Genomic DNA, 20,626 nt, shown 5'->3' with positions numbered 1-20,626 from the left:
CCCCTCCCCCCACCCAATCCTCCCCCTACCCCCCACCAAAGTTGTAAAGTTTGTTTTTGACATAATGACTTGTACATCTCATTGTTGCAATGGGTCTACCTGTATCCCTAGTTCAACGATTTGTTTTTTTCCTTCTCCTCCACAAATTATACCGACATCAAATACAGTGAAAAGTGGGTTATACCATGGGGGAGGGACATACAAAGAAACATAGAAGTCATCTTATAAATATGTTAGAAACAATTGCATGAAAGGAAAAAAACAAAAAAACATTTGAATACTTATCTTGGGGTTCATTGCCCTAACATCAACTTTTTTTTATGAGAAGTGATAAATATGTGGGAAAAGAAACAAAAGAACAATACAGTGAACCCCTGAACACCGTACATACATATGAACAAAAAACATATTTTTGTTGTGCCATTTGAAATTAAATGGTATTAGCATATCAGCTTACCACTTAATACTTCAGCCTGAATCTCTTAAGAAAAAGGATAAATCCCACATATACATACCACCAATATTACACCTGAAAAGATGAACAGTTATCTAGACAGTCATGATAGTGTTCTCCTGGAATCCCAGCAAAGACTTGAGGAACTCAAATTTGAAGCCAGCCTAGGCCACACAGTGGGTTCTTAGGTAGCTGAGCTACTAAGACACTGTCTCACAAAATCAAACATGAAAACCAGTAATCCCAGTGCTATTTGATAATATTTAGTCTTCTAATTGAACTCATAATTTCTTTTATAGCTTTTTATAAATCGAAGTGTTGATGCCAAGGACTTGTTTATGCTTAAGCAATAGCCCTATTCCAGACTATATCCCCAGTCCTTTCATAGCCTTTTTTAGGCCAAAATACAATCTGGGTTTGTGTAGTCTACCTGGTGAGGTCTATCTAATCTCTTTTAGGGTACAGAAATTAAAGGGAAAAATCCTTTAATGCCATCAGTCCCTCTTTTTGGTGCTGGAAATAAAGCCATTTATTTTTAAAAGAGTTCCATACAGTTGCCAAGTCAATGCCATTCTACTTCCTAAATTCTGATTGTTTGTTAATATTTTGTATGTTCAAGTCCATAAGGGCTTGAACTGAGGGTCTGGGCCTTACCTCTGAGTTTTTTCTTCCCTTAAGGCTAATGCTCTACCACTCTTGAGCCACATCTGTGCTTCCTGCATTATGGTGGTTAATTTTCTCTTTTTTTTGACCTTCTGATTTTTTTTTTTTTTTTGGTCAGTCATAGGGCCTGAACTCTGGGGCTGGGCGCTATTGCTGAGCTCTATCAGCTCAAGGCTAGTGCTCTACCACTTGAGCCACAGTGACACTTCTGGTTTTTGAGTGGTTGTCTCACAGGGACTTTCCTGCCCAGGCTCGCTTTGAACTGTTGCTCCTCAGATCTCAGCTCCTGAGTAGCTAGGATTACAGACGTGAGCCATTGGTACCTGGCCTGAACACTTTTTTAGGCCTAATGTTTGTCTTTTTTTTTTCTAAGAACCAAGATGCTATTTCAGATCTTATGACACAATACCATTAATAGTGCTACCTATCCTCTCTTGTAATATGTCCTATATTATGGTGAAGCCAGGTTCTAGTTGCTCATGCCGTAAACCTAGCAACTCAGGAGGCTGAGATTTAAGAATCATGATTCAAAGCCATCTCAGGCAATAAAGTCTGTGAGACTCTTATCTCCAATTTACCACCAAAAAAGCTGGAAATGTAGCTGTGGCTCAAGTGGTAGAGCACTAGCCTTGAGCAGAAAAGCTCAAGGACAGCGCCTAGGCCCTGAGTTCAAGCCCCAAGACCAAGAGCAGGGATGGGAGGGAGAAACTGAGGGAAATTAAAGGAAAGGGTGACATTGTCAAAAAAAAGAAATGTACTTATTATCTGACTTATGAAATAGTAGCCCTTCCATACAACGTCTTAATAATAGTAATAATTTTTAAGTATACTTGCTTATGCCATATAGCTAAATTCCAAATCGCAGTTAATAGAACAGTTGGCTAGAGATGACCCAAGCATTATCAATCTTTACTGACTAACATCCACTGTATTTGCTGTGTCAATGTTTTGGAAAGTAATTTAAAATGAATGTGCTGGAGCTTGAAATTTATATGAACAATAGATCTTTCTATATAAGGATTGTTTACTCCAGCCCTTATATGCTATAAAAAATCTATTGATTGATGAGCTAATCTATGTAAAAATCACTGTCAGAACCGGCCTATTTTTATTAATGAAATGTGATGCATATAACATTAACATGATCTCGAAGTAAGTATAGTACATATGAATAAAATAATTTAGAAAAACAATTTGGGCTTGATGATAGTATTTTCAGTCAAGGCCAAGTACTTAAGAAATATGTATACAAAAGGGACATCTTCAATAAAGGGTAGAAAAGTCAAAGTGAAAAGACAATATATGAAATATGTTAAGATTTCTCTAGAATGACTGAAAAATAAGGATGAGAACTTGTGATTCTGAGTCTATAAGATGGGAGTAGGCCATGGATAATATTGAAGTCAGCATATGAGCTTATGCTTGAGACTGAGGACAGCTTCAGAAGTTTCAGAAGGCTTTGAAGATTAGCATGAGGTTATAAAGTGATGTGTTAGAAGGAACATTCTGGTGTTGCTTATAGAACTGTCAGATCTGGTTATAGGTTTTGGGTTAAATATAAATATGAAAATATTTGAGAGCTGGATAACTGTAATGGCTTGGGAGCATATTGACTAGAAGGATATAAAAACCAATAATAACTTGGTGATGAATTCACCCCTATTGAATCACTTTACTTACTGTTTACTTTGCCTTACTGATCTGACCACTTATTTCTTGTCCTGTTAAAAGTATGGTTAGGCCGGGCGCTGGTGGCTCACGCCTGTAATCCTAGCTACTCAGGAGGCTGAGATCTGAGGATCGCGGTTCAAAGCCAGCCCGGGCAGGAGAGACCGTGAGACTCCTATCTCCAATAAACCACCAGAAAACCGGAAGTGGCGCTGTAGCTCAAGTGGTAGAGCGCTCGCCTTGAGCTGAAGAGCTGAGGGACAGCGCCCAGGCCCGGAGTTCAAGCCCCATGACCGATAAAAAAAAAAAAAAAAAAAGTATGGTTAGTTATATTATACGAACTAATGCTTTTGAAAACTTCGGTTTCGGGCTGGGAAGGTGGCTCAGTGGTAGAGTGCTTGCCTTGCATGCATGAGGCCCTGGGTTCTATTCCTCAGCACCACATAAGCAAAAAGAAAAAAGCCAGAAGTGGAGCTGTGGCTCAAGTGGTAGAGTGCTAGCCTTGAGCTGAAGAGCTGAGGGACAGTGCCCAGGCCCAGAGTTCAGGCCCCACAACCGGATCCAAAAAAAAAAAAGAAAACTTCAGTTTCTATTCAGTTTGGGGGGAGGTTATTTTAAAATTCTAATCTCCCATGTCTAAATAACTACTTTATTATTTTAGCTGCATTTATTACTAGAAACATTCTTCTTCCAAGAATACAGGCTGGGGTAAAGAATGATTTGCATTGCATTTGTGATGTACCATTGTTGCCTCGCTGGGGAATTTGCTTCCCCTTTCACTTTTTTAATGTGAACATCACATAGCTTTTTGCAAAAAAAAAAAAACCAGTCATTTCTACCTTTTCTTAAAGATCATTGAACTAAATAGATTTTAATTATTGTAGAATCACTCTAGTAGGCTTTTTATTCTGGCAGTTTACTGATATTACTGTTTACAAAATTGGGACTAGTGTTGGATAAAATATTCTTTACATCTACTTAATGCTTGTACCCAGAAGAGTAAAGTATCAATGAAAATTTCCTGCTCTCCATCAGTACTTAATTGGTCCTTTTGATACTTTTTAAAAAAATTCTTTACAGTTTTTTTTTTTTAATCCATTCCTTTTCTTGGGATGCGGGAGATTGAACCCAGGGCCTCACACATACCAGATAAGCACGCCACCACTGAGCTATATCCCCTGCCTATCTACTAATTTGATAGCTTACGCCACTTGAGCCAAATATCCAGCCCTGACTATTTTCATTCCATATAGAATTTTCAATGAAGCCAGGCACTGGTAGCTTAAACCTATAATCCTAGCTACTTAGGAGGCTGAGATCTGAGGATTATGGTTTGAAGCCAGCTCAGGCAGGAAAGTCTACAAGACTCTCATCTCCAGTGAATCACCAAAAAGCTGAAAGTAGAGCTGTGGCTCAACTGAGAGAGCCCAACTTTGAGCAATAAACCTACTTTCCCCTTTTCCCTGCTTCTCTTTTGTATCTGTTATACCCACGAGAAAAGCAAAAATAGGTGAAATGATGGATTTTCTGATCTACAAAGGCCTAGAATGAGATTCATTTACATTTCAGAAGGGTTTTCAAATCTGAAGAGTCTGGGGTAGGACTACCAGAAGGGAGTTGACTATGGGGAAGTGGAAACTCACTTGGAGCACTGATTAGGAGGCTAACTTGGGTGGAAGGATCTGCTTCTGAATGGCCACTGTCAGCTCCACAGACACATTCTTCCAATGAGGTGGCATTAGGGCAAGGTAAGAGGTACACAGTGAAGCAGAAGAACAGGAAGTGTCATCAGTAGGTATTTGGCTGAGTCAGCTGGCACCTGCCAGAAGGTTCAAAATAAGACAACACCTATGTGTTTGTTGAGTAATATTTTCAGTAAACTGCATAAAAAGTCAATGTATATATTACAGAACTTTGCATATGGGCAATATATTTCATTTTCAAGCCCTAATTTTTTGAGGAATCCAAAGCTTTTAAAAATATATGTGTCTAGGAAGCTAGAGAGTTCTAATGCTGATCTGTTTCTAATTCTGTAAATTAATTCTAATTTTCTATCTGCCAATGACTTTTCTCCTGTGCTGCTCTCAGGAAGAAGACAGCTTCCTAGAAAAGGTAATGCAATCCATTGCTGCTTGAGAATTTCCTTGTGCTTGATTAACACTTAACTCTGGTCCTGGAATTTGTCCCTAGGCCTTCCCCTATCAGAGCCCTCTGACGCGGTGAGAATCCCTTATCATCCTCCCTGCTACCTTTAAGTATGTTCACAGTATATGAAAAATGTTTGTAGGCTTGTCAAGTTATTGAGACCAAGTACATAAAAGCAATACAACTCAAGGTTCCAGATTTATGTATTTTTTTTCACAGAATCCAGCATCTCATGCATACTAGCAAATGCATGAGCTATATCCCAGCCAGATTAACACTTTTGAGCTGAGAAATAAGTACAGAACTATCTTTTATGTGTTTGGTGCTGGGGAATTAAAATCAGGACCTTGCATATATGGGATAAGGGCTCTACACTGAGCTACATCTCCAGCTCCTGAATTGGGGGAAGGTACCACTTAGCTGCCTCCTTCATTTCTGTTGCATTGAGAGTGATTTGGAGTTAGTGTAACAATAATTTCTAAAAGGCTACATTCATACAGTCGAGAATAGTTTGGAGTAAAATTGTGGAGCCAAATAAGAGCATCAGGGATCATTTGATTCACTCTTCTTCTTATAATACAAAGGCCCCCAAAGGTTGAAAACCCTGTGGTTTCCTGAGTGTCTAGTGAAGTGCAACTATTACAGTTCTCACAGCCCATCCATGTTCAGCTGGAGAGTTCTGGGCTCCACACAAGAAAAGGTGCATGGGTTTGGTAAACATCCTACAGCACTTTCATAAAGTATCTAGCATAAGACATCCCCATGTGTTGGATTGGAATGCATTTTTGATGGTGGATATAATACTCGGTTTTTATGCTTTATTAGCATTGACATTACAAAGACTAGGCTTATTAGGTAGTGTCTTGTGGAAAGAAGCAAAATGTCTTGGTTTCCCTTTGAAAGTCAGAGTGCATTATAATTTGTGGAATTTAAATTTCTTATTATAACTTTCTCAAGACTTCACAGACACAGTATGACATTTTGTATTACCACACGTGAATTTGAAAATGGATAGTGTGTATAACCTACTGACATTTTATTAACCTTTTTAAACCATTAAGATTTGAGACAGCTGTTTTCCAGACTTTTCCTGTTAAGAACAGTCTATGTTCTGTCTGTTCATAAGTGCCTGGTGTTGTTTTAATGCCTCAGTACAAGAAAAGTTTCAGTTGGATGTCAGATTTTTTGAAAGTACATCAATTGGTGCTGAATAATTTATATATGGTAAATGTGGAGGCATCTGCTAAAGAATCTGTACACACATTTCATTTAATCCAGAGAGTTAGCAGAGTGCCTTGTGAAAAGTTTAGTCTCAGATCTCATGTGGATTCCCACATTTAAAATGTGCCACCAGAATGAAGTCAGTGGGTGGTCCACAGGTAGAAGTTATGGTGACTATATAGAATAGGAATACCAATGATAGAATCCCAGGGAAAGAAAGCAGAGTAAGTGTAAAAATAGATAGAGCCAGGGTCCAGTAGCTCTCACCTCTAATCCTAGCTACTGAGGAGGCTGAGATCTGAGGAAAATGGTACAGAACCAGTTCAGGCAGAAAAGTCCATAAGACTCTTATTTCTAATTAATCAGCTGAAAGCCAGACATGGAGGTGTGGCTCAAGTAGGAGAATGCCAGCCTTGAGCAAAAAAGCTAAGGAACAGCTCCCAGGCCTGAGTTCAAGCCCTAGTACCAGCACAAAAAAATATTTAGGGAGAGACATTCCAGGGTGAACAGCTATTATACCCCCTTTTCTTCTTTATTTCATGTAGAAAGACACAGCGGCTTTAAAATGTCATTAGTGCTTATTAGAGACTTCCAAGCTGCTGTAGTGTACATGTTCACTGTGATGTTAGTGAAATGCTCATTTCTTTTCCCTTTAAAGCTTTATGACTAGAGATTGTGGATGGAATTTACAGGGTGCACAGTTGGAAAAATATCTTCTAAAGTTGTGGAAAAGAGAGGAGTGTGGAAAAAAAAATAAGATCATGGTTTTCTCCCATAAGATTTTTCTGAAGGCTGCCTTCAGATACCTTTCAGCCTATTTTGGATATCTTTTTCATATATTGATATTGTTTTGGTACATAAACATAAGATAACTAGGTTGGGTTTCTTTGAGTGCTAGGGGAAAACTGAGTTTATCTCCTAACCATCTTCAAGTTTGAATTTGATGTAATTTATGTCATGTCTGGATTTTTCTCTTATGTTCTTTCAGAAGAAACTAACAAATAGTAGAAAGGTAGGTATAAGGAATAAAATCCTCTAGAAATCTTTTAATTTATACAATAACTCTTGGAATTACACTGTAGTTTTCAGCTGCTATATTTCAGTTTGTTATTTTCAGATCTTAAGACTTACAAATTTTAGGGCTTAACAGTAGAAATTATATCAAGCCTAAAGTATTCATGTATGTAGGTCTGATGTCAAGACTTTTCTTTAATCCCTGAGTACTAAAGAACCTCAATTAAAACAACACTGAAAATGGTAAGGTTTGTGATAAGACCTGAAGAAAGAGTAATTTAAAAGCAAACAGAAACCTAAGTGTGAACATGGTCCTTTAAAAGACAATTTTACTGACAATTAAAATTTAATGGTCCAAACTCACTGTTTGTATGTGTACTGTACTGTGACAGTATCACCGGAACATTGGTCCTTTGTTACCCTTGAAAGGATTTACAACACACAATCTACTCACATGAAAAATACCATAAATTAAACTGAGTTCCTAATGTGTGGATGAAGTATTTCAGAAAGAGGATCCTTTAACTGTGGAAATCATATTGAGTACCTTCCGGTTAGGGATGTCCCCAGTGAGAAAAGGAAAAAGAAAGTCTTAAGAGATGAGGATTTTATTGTACCAGGAAATTAGGTCTATCATCTGAGATCCCTTTGATTCTCATCCCTTTTCATCTATTAGGAGAAATCCCTTCTTCAAATGGTTCCCTTGGATGAAGGTTCCAGTGAGAGACCCCTTCAGGTCCCCAAGGAGATCTGGCTTCTAATAGATCACTTATTCAGATGTGCCTGTCAACAGGTAAGTGAAATAGACCTTCCCTGAAACTTCAGAGTATATGCAAGTCCTGTAGGAAATTATGATACCTCATATCAGCATAGTGTGTTTAATTTCTCCAATCATCCTCCGCACAGCAGTACTCTAATACCATGGTCTCTAATACCACAGGAGTGCTCTAATACCATGGTATACCTACTGATTGATTCCTTATTCTTTCCCAGTGGACATCTGAGTACCTGAGTCTGTAATGCCTACTTTAGCTGCCATGTAGCCATTACAGATTTTGAAGTCCAAAACATACTTCAAGTCCAACTTTTAATTTATCAGAACACATTCTACCCCTAATCATTCCCCCAGAAAAGAAAACTCTGGTGGACTAAATTAAAGGGTGATGTTCTGTAACCTTCTAAATAAAGGCCAATAGCACTTGAAAACAAGACTTATCATGAATATTCCATTTATTCTTCCCCTGCTATCCTGTCTATATCTGATTGTCTTTGTGCTATTTGCACTCTGCCAACTTGTCCAGAGGCTCTAAGTGGAACACCTGGCTTCCTATTTTACAGGTATAGGCTCAAACCACTGAAGAAGAATCTGTACACACATTTCATTTAATCCAGAGAGTTAGCAGAGTGCCTTGTGAAAAGTTTAGTCTCAGATCTCATGTGGATTCCCACATTTAAAATGTGCCACCAGAATGAAGTCAGTGGGTGGTCCACAGGTAGAAGTTATGGTGACTATATAGAATAGGAATACCAATGATAGAATCCCAGGGAAAGAAAGCAGAGTAAGTGTAAAAATAGATAGAGCCAGGGTCCAGTAGCTCTCACCTCTAATCCTAGCTACTGAGGAGGCTGAGATCTGAGGAAAATGGTACAGAACCAGTTCAGGCAGAAAAGTCCATAAGACTCTTATCTCTAATTAATCAGCTGAAAGCCAGACATGGAGGTGTGGCTCAAGTAGGAGAATGCCAGCCTTGAGCAAAAAAGCTAAGGAACAGCTCCCAGGCCTGAGTTCAAGCCCTAGTACCAGCACAAAAAATATTTAGGGAGAGACTTTCAAGGGTGAAGATTATTTTCTTGTTTGAAATAAAATTTCACATGGATTACAGAGATGCTATAGGAAAACAATGCTGTTTTCATACTTCATCTGTAATCATTAACATACATACACTCTTTCCTTTTGCGTCCTGCTGTCCTTGTATTCCCTGGCAATCTCCAGAATCTCAGGTGATTATCGTGCCTTGTTCACTTCATTTTGACTTCTTTTGTAGGAGGACCTGTTCCAAACCCCTGGAATGCAGGAAGAGTTACAGCAGATCATTGATTGTCTAGATACCAGCATTCCAGAGATAATCCGTATCCTTTCTACCCAAGGCTTAGAATTCAACATGGGTACATATACAAACTCCTTTTCTCACCTACATTTAATTTTTGTTTTTCTATATTTTCTTTGTAATTGCCTTTTGTGAGAATTATCTAATATCTAGTTGTTTTTTAATCCCTATAGGTATTTTGACTTTCCACTCAAGTAAGAGGAATCGAGGAGTACCTAACAACTTTTTTATTGGCAGTTCTGGGGTTTTAAACTCAACATCTTGTGCTTGATATTGATAGGTAGATAACACTACTACTTTGAGCCATGTCCTAGCTCTTTTGTTATTTTTCAAATAGAATTCTCATATTTTAGCCTGGTTGGCTTCAGATTATGATCTTCCTACCTATACCTCCCCGTAACTGGGGCCAAGGAGTCCACCATCATACCTGAATTAATTGGTTAAAATGAGGTCTTGCTAAATTTTGCTAGCCTTTAGCCTCCATCTTATCAGTCCTCACTGAGGACTGAGTAGCGGAACCACTGCCCAGCCTAGTAACAACAACTTTGAATAAGTGTGAAATGTAGCAGCCACAGCAATGGTACTGTTCTCCTTTGACCAGCTATTTACTCTCCCACCCCTTCATGTACAGTGCTAAGGGTAGGGAGAAAGATGGTAAATACTGGCAGCAAGTTTATAGGATCAACCTAGTGGAAACTATTGTTCAGCAGGCCTTAAGAGAGAAGTTGGGCCAAACCTCTAAAGGGACCAAACAGTTTCATAACAGTTTAGCTGTAGAGTACTTGGACTAGTAAATATCAAACCCCATTAGGATCAGTGTGCCCCAAATAAAAGGAGGAAAAGCCTCATTATAGAGGTGTTCTTCCTGAAGAAAGATTCAGTTAGGTCTCTGCATGGCCTATTTTTGGAATCTCTTTCCCTTGACTGAAGGTGATACAGCTGGCAGTAATCACTCTGTAGCTGAAGCATTGCTCATTTTCCTGGAAGCCCTGCCAGAGCCGGTCATCTGCTATGAGCTGTATCAGCGATGTCTTGATTCTGCTCATGAGCCTCGGATTTGCAGACAGGTGAGTTTCATTGGTCTAAGGAGGTTTTTGAGGCAGTTCTTCCCGCATTACTCCCAATGAGTAATGATCAGTTCATCAGCTGTATGATATGCTGAGCGTGGGTCTTTGATTCATAACAGGATACCAGTATTAAGAGTTGAGAATCTTAACCAGGCCCTGGTGGCTCACACCTATAATCCTAGCTACTCAGGAGGCTAACATCTGAGGATTGTGGTTCATAGCCAGCCTGGGCAGCAAAGTCTGTGAGACTCTTTTTTTTTTGTAGTTGCTGGTCATGGAGCCTGAACTCTGGGTCTGGGCACTGTCCCTCAGCTCTGCAGTTGAAGGCTAGCACTCTACCACTTAAGCCAGTGCCACTTATGGATTTTTCTGTTTATGTGGTGCTGAGGAATAGAACCCAGGGCCTCATGCATGCAGGGCAAGCACTCTACCACAAAGCCACCTTCTCAGCCCATCTGTGAGACACTTATCTCCAGTTAACCACCAGAAAACCAGAAGTGACACTGTGGTTCAAGTGGTAGAGTGCTCCCGTGAGCTGAAGAACTCAGGGACAGCACACAGGCCCAGAGTTTAAGCCCCACGACGGACCAAAAAAAAAAAAAAAAAGAAAAGAAAATTGAGACTCTTGAGTTTTTTGTTGTGTTATTTCTTATTATCGTTCCCACCTTTTCCCCTTGGCCTAATCTCTGTTCAGCAAACCTAATAGGTTAACTATCTGAACCTTGGGATAAAAGTGGTGAAAGTGATTGTACGTGGAATGCTGACTGAGTGTCAGTACCAGAAGGGTATGGGACCTTTGGAAACCTTCCTTCTATTTCTTCTTGGTTTATATTTAGTCTTGAAATGAGTTTTGATGCACAATAGCTAGGAATCACACCTAGGAATCACACTAGTGAGTATGGGAAGGTGGTCTCCATCAATGGCAAGTGAATTGGAGAGAAAACCACTCAGATTGGCAGATAACTTGGCTTCCTACCTGTATGAGGAGGTGGGAAAAAGAACATAAAATCATGCCTTCATGTGAGACACTAGTTTGAGTCTGTGATTACTGTCATTGTACAGACAAAATCCAAACAATATGACCATTCATATTTACAGTTGTAATTTGGCAAGTATGATGTGGGTTGTGAGTAAAACAGTAGAGGGTAATGACAAAGGGACCGATAAGGGTTGGATTGTAAGCTATTTTTCATCAACTATAAGGTCTTTTTACTCCTTTCTTCCACCTATTTTCCTCACCACTCCCTCCCTATTTTTAAAACTAGATAATTTCCCAGCTTCCAAGATGTCATAGAAATGTTTTCCGTTACTTGATGGCATTCCTTCGGGAACTCTTAAAATTCTCTGAATACAACAACGTCAACGCCAATATGATCGGTAAGGGTGCTTCACAAGATGGCTACATAGGGGTGTTTGTGGAGGACAATCTGTGTGCTTGTGCCTGATAATATACCTTCCTGAATGCTCAGTCACTTCCCTCCTGCACTCCCTGTCCTCTTCTGCCCCTCCCAACCCTGAGGTTTTGCTCAAGTCCTATCTGACAAAAGGTTTCCCTTTTTCTTTCTCTCACCCTTTAGCTACTCTTTTCACTAGTCTTCTCCTAAGGCCTCCACCAAACCTCCTATCAAGACAGACTACAAGTGACCGCCAGCGAGCCATCCAGTTCCTTCTGGTCTTTCTGCTTGGGAGTGATGAAGATTAAGTGTTTTCCTGCCCAAGAGTCTAGAGGAGGAAGATCTTGGGGGTCCAAGCATTTCAGAATGGTTTGAAAAGTTATTCCATAGAAAGGATCGTTTGCAGAATCTCAAGTTCGGTTAATAATGCAGAAGGAAGTTTCCTAATCTCTCCTTTACCATATCGTACAGAGCAAAATACTTCTAGATATATTGCCAAGCCAAAGTTATCATATTTTGATGTTTCTGTGTTTTTTTTCTTTGTAAGGCAAAGAGGTCTGTATTTACACTCCTTTACCCAGGGATGTGTTTGTTGCCCTCCCACCCAACTGTCATGATTGTTCTTGGTACCCTAGGCCTAGATTCTGATGTATTTCCATCCTAGGCCTATAGGCACTACTTGCTATAGCTCAGATTTGTCTGTAGTCCTTTGTTCAATGCACTTTTGACCCACTCCTCTCCATATCACTCCTTTGCACTCCCTTCCACTCATCCTATCACCTTGAAGGAAGCTTAAGTGAGGCTAGTGACTCCTTCAGTGTTCTCAGTGGTTATTAGATCATTTTCTACATGTGGCCATTACATATATTTGTGTATTTGTACTACAGTGGTCTCCATGTGTCACTGTAACATTGGCCTTTTTGTGAATCCACCCTGAATGCAATCGTATTGTCTTGTTTTAGGTCACATTTAGTAACATAACTAGGGACTACAGAGAGGGCATCCCATGATTTGTGAGAATCGCAATCGGAAGGGATACACTTTGCATACTTCAAGAGTGAGTACATTTATGCTTCACAGGTCCTGTTTCCTTTCTCTCTGTCCTGCTTATTATCCATATTTGGTATAGGGTCCATCCTGGGTGTCAGGGGACCCATCTCCCATTTAGGATCTACAGTACAGTATAAGAGAGAGTCTACGCACCTCAGGTCGGCCACTGTGGAACCCCTTCTGCAATTTTCTGACATACTCCAGCACAGACATCACCCCCCTCCCTCAGCAGGGCTAACTCTAGACTCTACATCTGGCCCCATCAAGACAGGATTTAAAGACTCGTTGGCACTCGGTCACTATATTCAGTGCTGTGTAAAAGAGACTGACTAGTGGGACCTGCCATGCATCTTACCTCTCTCACCTTAGATGACCCTTTAAGCTTTTCATTTATTGAAGCTTTGTGGAACAGCCTTTTTAATTAGTTAATTTGCTGAATAACATACAGGCCTCCAGCCACAGACTGCAAAACTGCCTGATGAAACTTCTTTCCTCATTTTTTTTAAACCCACACTAAGTTGATTCATTTTTGCCTATTAGCATTGTATGCAAGGAGCATAATGTCCAGGGTCTGGTGCAATCTTAGGAATTTATTCCATGACTCCTCTAATGCATTCAAGGAGAGACCCAGGAGAGCCTGCACCACTGAATGGTTCTCCAGTTCCCCATCTCTTGAAAGTTGAGTTCTTTAGCAAAACAGAGGGTATGTAGCCTCCCATGTACTTGTTAAACTTTTCCCTAATAGGAGGTAGAGAAATATTGGTGCCAAATAGCTGAAGATCTGATAGGTCTGGAGCGAGGTGCACAGTGAACCTAGTTAATGACAGGCTGAGAACAGAACAGTTCCGCCATATCCAGTAGAGCAGAAAGTAATCTCAGAAAGCAGCAAATGATAGGAGCAAGGGTAGGGTTTTAACAGGAAACTATCATTCCTGTGCCCAATTTGTAGTATCTTGCCAATCTGAGTTCTTCCTGTGACCAAGGATGTGGTTAGCAGGGGCACTGTGTGGTATACATGCAGCGTCCTTTCTTCCTTCATCAGGCCAAAGCACGAAGTTGATGTACTGCCTCAACTTTTCCCAGCTAATCCTGGGATATGGACAAGGTTGAGGGTTTTTGACAATCTCTAGGTAGGAGACACAACACATAAGAAATGTACTTCCCTGCCATGTTTTTTTCCAGCATACCAATCCCTAATCCCTAATTCTTCCATGGTACTATTTCATAAATTAAGGGTTTCAGATCCAAGTTATAGGGCAGGATTCTGCACTCATCGTTTTAGGAAGAAATAGTTTAAATCCATGGGGTGATATAGCATTGGTCTTTCTTTCACCATTTTCTGATTCTTAATTTGAAATTTTTTTGTTATATTTTCCCCAAAATGTCTTGGTCACTAAGCAGTGCTGCTAGTGGGATTCTATATTTCATGTCATCTTTTTTAAAATTATAATTTATTGCAATTTTCTGAATAAATATATGTTGTGTGAAAAATCAGTGTGATCTTGATGAGAGAGAGCTGGGAAGGGGAACATGTCCCACTTTGCTACAGTATCTATCAGCTGTGCCTGTATTATCATCATTTGTCTTCCAAAGAAATATTGGCTACAAGAATTCTTAGGCTAGAATTGTGTCTCAGTGGTAGAGTATGTGAGGACTTGGGTTTGATCCTTAACATCAGAAAAAAAAGAAACAAAATTATTTCTCCTCAGAGATGAGAAGCAATGTACTTTGAAAGAACAATAAAGTAGTCATCTATTTTCAGAGGCCAGCTGTGTGTGTGTGTGTGTGTGTGTGTGCGTGCGTGCACGCGCGCTCATGCGCGCGCACTCATGCATATGTACGCACATTGCAGTCCTGGTCCAGGGGCTGAACTCAGGCCCTAGGCACCTGAGCTTTTTTGCTCAAGGCTAGCTCTGTACCACAAGCCATAGCTCCACTTCTGGCTTTTTGGGTGTTTATTAATTAATTAATTAAATAAGCGTCTCACAGACTTGCCTGCCTGGCCTGTCTTTGAATAACAATCTTCAGATCTCAGCCTCCTGAGTAGCTAGGATTACAGGCATAAGCCACCGGCGCATGGCTATTGTACAACTTTTGAACACCATTTTTGAACTTTTGTCAGGATAAAGTACATAAATTTAGTCCTTAGGAGGTGAGCTTTAGTCTGAGCTCATTAATATATAGAGAGAATTCCCCTGATCTGAATTTTGAATTTGTTGATTCTAAATCCATTTCCCCTTGAGACAGACGAGGCCTCAGCTGAAGGTTTCTTCTCAGCCAGGGCTCTCTTCCAGTTCTTTCCAACTGTGAGCTTGACCCAGATGAATGTGCTGACTCAGTGTTGTCAGGAATAGTTTTTCTAGCCCCGCCCAAAGCATAGATTTGGCAGAAGAAATTATTTCCTTTTCAGAACAATCTTCCCTTTAGCAAATGGAAACTGAGAGCCAGCAGTGTTTACATATCATCAGCAGACTGGGTTTCTGTTATAGGAAAGCCATTATCCCTTCCTTCCTAATGGTAGGGCAAGTTGAAAAATGGGCTCATGGTGTTACCTAGTCATACACTGCAGCTAGGGGATCATGAAGTGTTAAAGAACCTTAGTGATGCTGTAATCCAATCTCATTGTTTGAATGGGAGAGTTTCTGAGGGAATAATGATTGAACCAATTATTATCACTTGATTACTTTTGTTAGTGACAGCATTGGCACAGTCAGGAAAAGGTGTGTGTGTGGGGGGCTTTCCACTCTGTCACATCAACTATGATTGACTACTTTTTTGGGGGGGGGTCCAGTCGAGGGGCCTGAACTCTGGGCCTGGGCGCTGTCCCTCAGCTCTTCAGCTCAAGGCTAGCGCTCTACCACTTGAGCCACAGTGCCACTTCCGGCTTTTTCCTTTTTGCTTATGTGGTGCTGAGGAATCGAACCCAGGGCCTCAGGCATGCAAGGCAAGTGCTCTACCACTGAGCCACCTTCCCAGCCCCTATGATTGACTACTTATACTTCCCACATAATTCAGATGACAAATGCATGGCACCATGACCAGCGTTTTTAGTGGTAGGGAGATTGTCTTACTTTTTGCCCATGCTTCCTATCCTCCTGAGTAACATTACAGGCATGAGGCACCATGCCCAGCTTCAAAATATCTTTAACACTCCTTAGAATAGTGGTCCTCAAACTGCATTGTGCGTCAGTGTTACCTAAGAGCTTATTAAGATCTACCTGAAGGACTGCGTATCACATCCAGAGTTTTGGAGCCATTGGGTCTGAGGAGATGTCTTAATCCATTTCTCTGTTGCTAAAACAAAACACCTGAGATTAAACAAATTTGGAAGTTTGAGCTCAGGGCTTCACACTTGCTAGGCATGCCTCTTAGCCCTGGATTAGGGATTATAGTCATACACCACTATACTCAGCTCACCAGTACTCTCAGCCATCTACACAGTATTGCCTTCCTTTGCAAGCCTACTCATGTCCCCCTCCCATGTGACCAGATCTCTCAGTCAGCTACTTCTGCTTCCTCATGTTCATTCAACATCTTCATCCTGTGACCTGCAGTTTTTCAAACTCTTTCTGTGCTTGTTCATTAATCCCTTTTATGTCATCTCAATTTTTTTTTTTTTGTCGGTCGGTCGTGGGGCTTGAACTCTGGGCTTGGGCGCTGTCCCTGTGCTCTTCAGCTCAAGGCAAGCGCTCTACTGCTTCAGCCACAGCGCCACTTCCGGTTTTCTGGTGGTTTATTGGAGATGAGTCTCACAGACTTTCTTGCCCAGGCTGGCTTCTAACAGTAATCCGCAGATCTCAGCTGAGTAGCTAGGATTACAGGCATGAGCCACCAGAGAGAGCCCAGCTCATCTCAATTATTTTCTGTGACTTTAAAGACTAACTCTAATGCCCCTGACTCCAAATATGTATTTCCAGTTCACCTTTCTTGTTTCCTGCTCACTATGTCCAATTAGTTATTTGGCATCTCCCCTTGGATGTCTCACAGGTATCCTAAACATCCTATGTTCAAAATGGACTTATTTTATTTCAAATAAGACCAGATTGTTCATCCCTCAGCCAGAGAAATGCCAGTGTTATCCATCCAGTTACTTCAGCTAAGCATTAGTGTAGCCTTAGTTTCTTCCCTTCCTACTACTTCGGCCTCTATGTCAGCTTTCTAATCACCTCCTAGTCCAAGTCACCATCATTGCTTGCATGAACTACTGTCACAGCTTCCTACTTGTTCTCCTGTCTAGCCTTACTGTCTTTCAATCCATTCTATGACAGCCAGCCTGACAAGAGCATTCATCTCAGCATTCCTCTGTTCACAATCATCCAGTGACTTCCCAGCATCTGATTTCTTCAAGCAAATATCACATTAAATGAGATTTACAACAAAACCTGAATTTTCCCATGTTCTGTTAGGCCCTGCACTGCTGGATTCCAAATCTTATTGGATTGAAGAGTCATCTGGAGACATTGTTCAAAAGCAGGTCACACAACTACCTGAGAGCATTAAAAAAATATTATTTATTTTTATTGTCAAGGTAATGTACAGAGAGGTTACAGTTACCAAAGTAAGGAAATAAGCACATTTCTTTTTTTGCCAGTTCTGGGGCTTGAACTCAGGACCTGGGCACTGTCCCTGAGCTCCTTTTTTGCTCAAGGCTAGCACTGTACCACTTGATCCATAGCACCACTTGTGGCCTTTTCTTTGTTTGGGTACTGAGGAATCAAACCCAGGGTTTTATGCATGCTAAGCAAGCACTCTACCACTAAGCCACATTCCTAGCCCATAAGTACGTTTCTTCCAAGTGCATTTTGATACAGAATTACAAGCAGTCCTCCCCTTGCCCTTGTTGCTAAATTTGGTTACTATTCCTTGCCTCCCAGTGATCTGAGAGCTCTATCCCAGTTCAGAGCCTTTGAACATGCTGTTTTCTTTACCCAAAACATAAATTCTCCACCTGCTTCACCCTTCAGAATGCCTTAGTCACCATCTTTGCTGTGCCTAACTCCAAGTACCAGTCACTTTCTCTGCTCCTATTCCTGGGCTTTTCTATCACAGCATGCTGTTCCATGGGAATTAAAGACAGAAAACTATTAGTTCTTCATATAGACTCTAACTCTGCCATTTCGTTTGTTTCTTTTTTTCTTTGTGCCAGTTCTGGAGCTTGAACTTAGGGCCTGGATGCTGTCCCTAAGTTTCTGTGCCACAGCATCAAGAAAGGCTTTTTTTGGAGTATTTAGAGATAAGAGTCTCACGGACATTTCTGCCCAGGCTGGCTTTGAACCATGATCTTCAGAGCTCCTTCTTGAGTGGCTAGGATTACAAGTATGAGCCAGCACTGAGCTTTCTAAATATGACCTTCAGCAAAATTTAATTGATTATTCTATGCCTCACTTTCCACATTTCCCCCAGGTTTAATGAAGTGTAATTAATGTCAAATTTTTATATATTTTAGGTCTATTCACATCTTAATCCATTTTGTCATGTTCTAACAAAATACCTGAGGCTGGGTACTTAGAGAAGATGTTTATTTCACTTGGTTCTGGATATCCAAGATCATAACAATGATACTGTTTGGCTCCGGTAAGGGCCTACCAACTACATGACAACATTAGGTACATGCAATCAAGGGCAATACAAGTAAGCAAGAGAGATCCAAGGGCTTGCTTTGTAACAACTCACATATTATGGGATTTATCTAAAGTCATTTGAGAACTGCATTAATCCCTTGCAAAGGCAGCATCCCCATGCCCTAATCCCCTTCCACTCCAATCCAGGGGCCAAACTTCCTACAGGTAAACCTTTGATAGACACACTGAAGCCATATCGAAACCAGTCATCCTCATCTTAAAAGCAATAATACCTTTCCTCATTGATTGTCCTGAGGATTATCCTGTAGTCCTATGTAATCAGGAGGCTGGGATCAGGAGGATGGAGGTTTCAAGGTAACTAGGGCAGAAAAGGACCACAAGACTCCATCTCCAAAATAACTAGCAAAAATCTGGGTTGAAGATGTGACTCAAGTGGTTGACTTCCAGCCATGAGCAAGCACAAACCCCCTCTTCTGCTGCCTTTCAAGTCTCAGAAAGTGATTCCGTGATTTATGCTAAAAATGTAAAGCCAAGGGTGAACAAATGCAGCAATTTTACCCACTAGACACTATGTTGAAAATGAACGATACAACTTATGGGTGGGGATAGGAGAGAAAAGCTGGGAGAGAGTGAGGGAAGGGGGTGACATTGTCCCAAAAAGAAATGTACTCTTTACCTAACTTGTGTAACTGTAACCCTTCTGTACATCACGTTTATAATAATTTTTTTAATGTAAAGACATCTGACAGAAGTAGCCCTCTCAAAGAACTGTCCTACACATTAAAATGTTTTTAGCTTCACTTCATCCCTCCTATTTCTCTCCATCTCGGAAATATGTGGCCTTCTTCCTGCAGAGGTCAAGTCTTCCTCTTTTGAGGCTTTCTCTCCCACCTTCACCAAATCTTTTTGCCCATCACCATGACAGTCCTTCTTATATCTTCAATACCAGTAATTCATTTGACAAGTGTGTATGGAGTGCTTCCTACATGATTGATGCTGTTCAAGATGCTGAGGATATCGAAATAAAGACAAAGTCCATGCTGTCGTGGTGCTTTCATTAGGGGGAGAGGCAGGTATGGAGGTAGACAGGCATGCAAATGAACTTTATGGAGGCAATGGCCATATATCTTGTTCCTTACTCCCATATCTCCAGCTCTGTCTCTAATGTCTGGCACCCCATAGTCTTTGCCATTTACTACTTAGTGGTAGCAGAAGCCAGGGGAAACAGCATGTCTAGGGCTGGTAAAAGGGTAAATGAGTGTCATTTTCTAGAAGCAATATGGCAATGGGTATTAAGAGCCTAGAAATATTGGCTTCTACTTCTAGGAACTATTCTAGAGGTGCACAATGGCATTATTCATTAGAAAAAATAACCTATGCCTTGTGCTGGTGGCTCACTCCTGTAATCTTAGCTACTCAAGAAGCTGAGATCTGAGGATTAAAGTGCAAAGTCAGCCAGGACACGAGACTCTTACCTTCAAATGACCACCAAAAAGCTGGAAGTGGAACTGTGATTCAAGTGGTTGAGTGCTAGCCTTGAGCAAAAAACGTTCAGGGACAGCTCCTAGGCCCTGAGTTCAAATCCCAGGACTGGCCGCACATACTTTAAAAAGCAACCACTAGAAGGTAGGCTGAGGGATTTGTCTAGAAACAGCAGACTACCTTTTCATACCAATCAGAGTTTTGCTTTAAATTGCATATATATTCAGAGTGACTTTAGAGGTGCTTCTGGGGTGACTTTGGAGGAAAATGATTATGTAAAGCCACCCCCAAGCCACTCTTTGGTACCAACCTCAATGATATTTTGTAGTCTTTATTTGTCTAGTTTTCTAAATATTTTACAACAAACATGTATTCCTTTTTATAATGAGAAAAGGATTAAGGAAAACATTATTTCATAAAAGAAAGAAATGTCTGTGTACTGGAATGAATGAGCACAGTGTCCTCAGGCTTGGAGGTGGCAGACCAGCCTTGCCAGCCTGGAGCCGCTGGCCCTCGTCCCTCACATTGCTACCCACTCACTCCCTCATTTCGTGGGCATGTCTCCTCTGCCTGACATTCTCCCCAGCAAAGATGCAACGTTATCTGTGCTCCTTGCTCCAAGTCAAGACCCTTCACCAATAGTCCTTTTGGCAACAATGGCAACAAGCCACTTCTTAAAAAAATATTTTTTTATTGTAAAGATAATGTACAGAGGGGTTACAGTCACATGAGCAAGGTAATGAGTCCATTTCCTTTCAAGCATTGTTGCCTCCTCCTT

The 20,626-nt window shown here is 40.7% G+C and overlaps 1 protein-coding gene across 4 annotated transcripts in view; it reads left to right on the top strand.

Moving 5' to 3' along the window:
* Positions 1–13,009, top strand: part of Ocrl (OCRL inositol polyphosphate-5-phosphatase) — a 52,027-nt gene extending 39,018 nt beyond the window's left edge. For 3 of the 4 annotated variants that reach the window (XM_070039754.1, XM_070039753.1, XM_070039751.1), the window contains 6 exons: positions 4,874–4,897; positions 7,842–7,958; positions 9,211–9,295; positions 10,213–10,340; positions 11,606–11,717; positions 11,918–13,009. In XM_070039754.1, the coding sequence (XP_069895855.1) occupies positions 4,874–4,897; positions 7,842–7,958; positions 9,211–9,295; positions 10,213–10,340; positions 11,606–11,717; positions 11,918–12,042 (591 nt within the window). In that variant the 3' untranslated portion in view covers positions 12,043–13,009. The remainder of the gene's footprint in view (positions 1–4,873; positions 4,898–7,841; positions 7,959–9,210; positions 9,296–10,212; positions 10,341–11,605; positions 11,718–11,917) is intronic. The other variant, XM_070039752.1, reaches the window with a different exon arrangement.
* The last annotated feature ends 7,617 nt before the right edge of the window (positions 13,010–20,626 follow it).

Source organism: Dipodomys merriami, unplaced genomic scaffold (assembly GCF_024711535.1).
Source record: "Dipodomys merriami isolate MVZ:Mamm:240054 unplaced genomic scaffold, mDipMer1.0.p SCAF_3, whole genome shotgun sequence".
Taxonomy (NCBI): domain Eukaryota; kingdom Metazoa; phylum Chordata; class Mammalia; order Rodentia; family Heteromyidae; genus Dipodomys; species Dipodomys merriami.
This window is presented reverse-complemented; position numbering and strand designations above follow the sequence as displayed.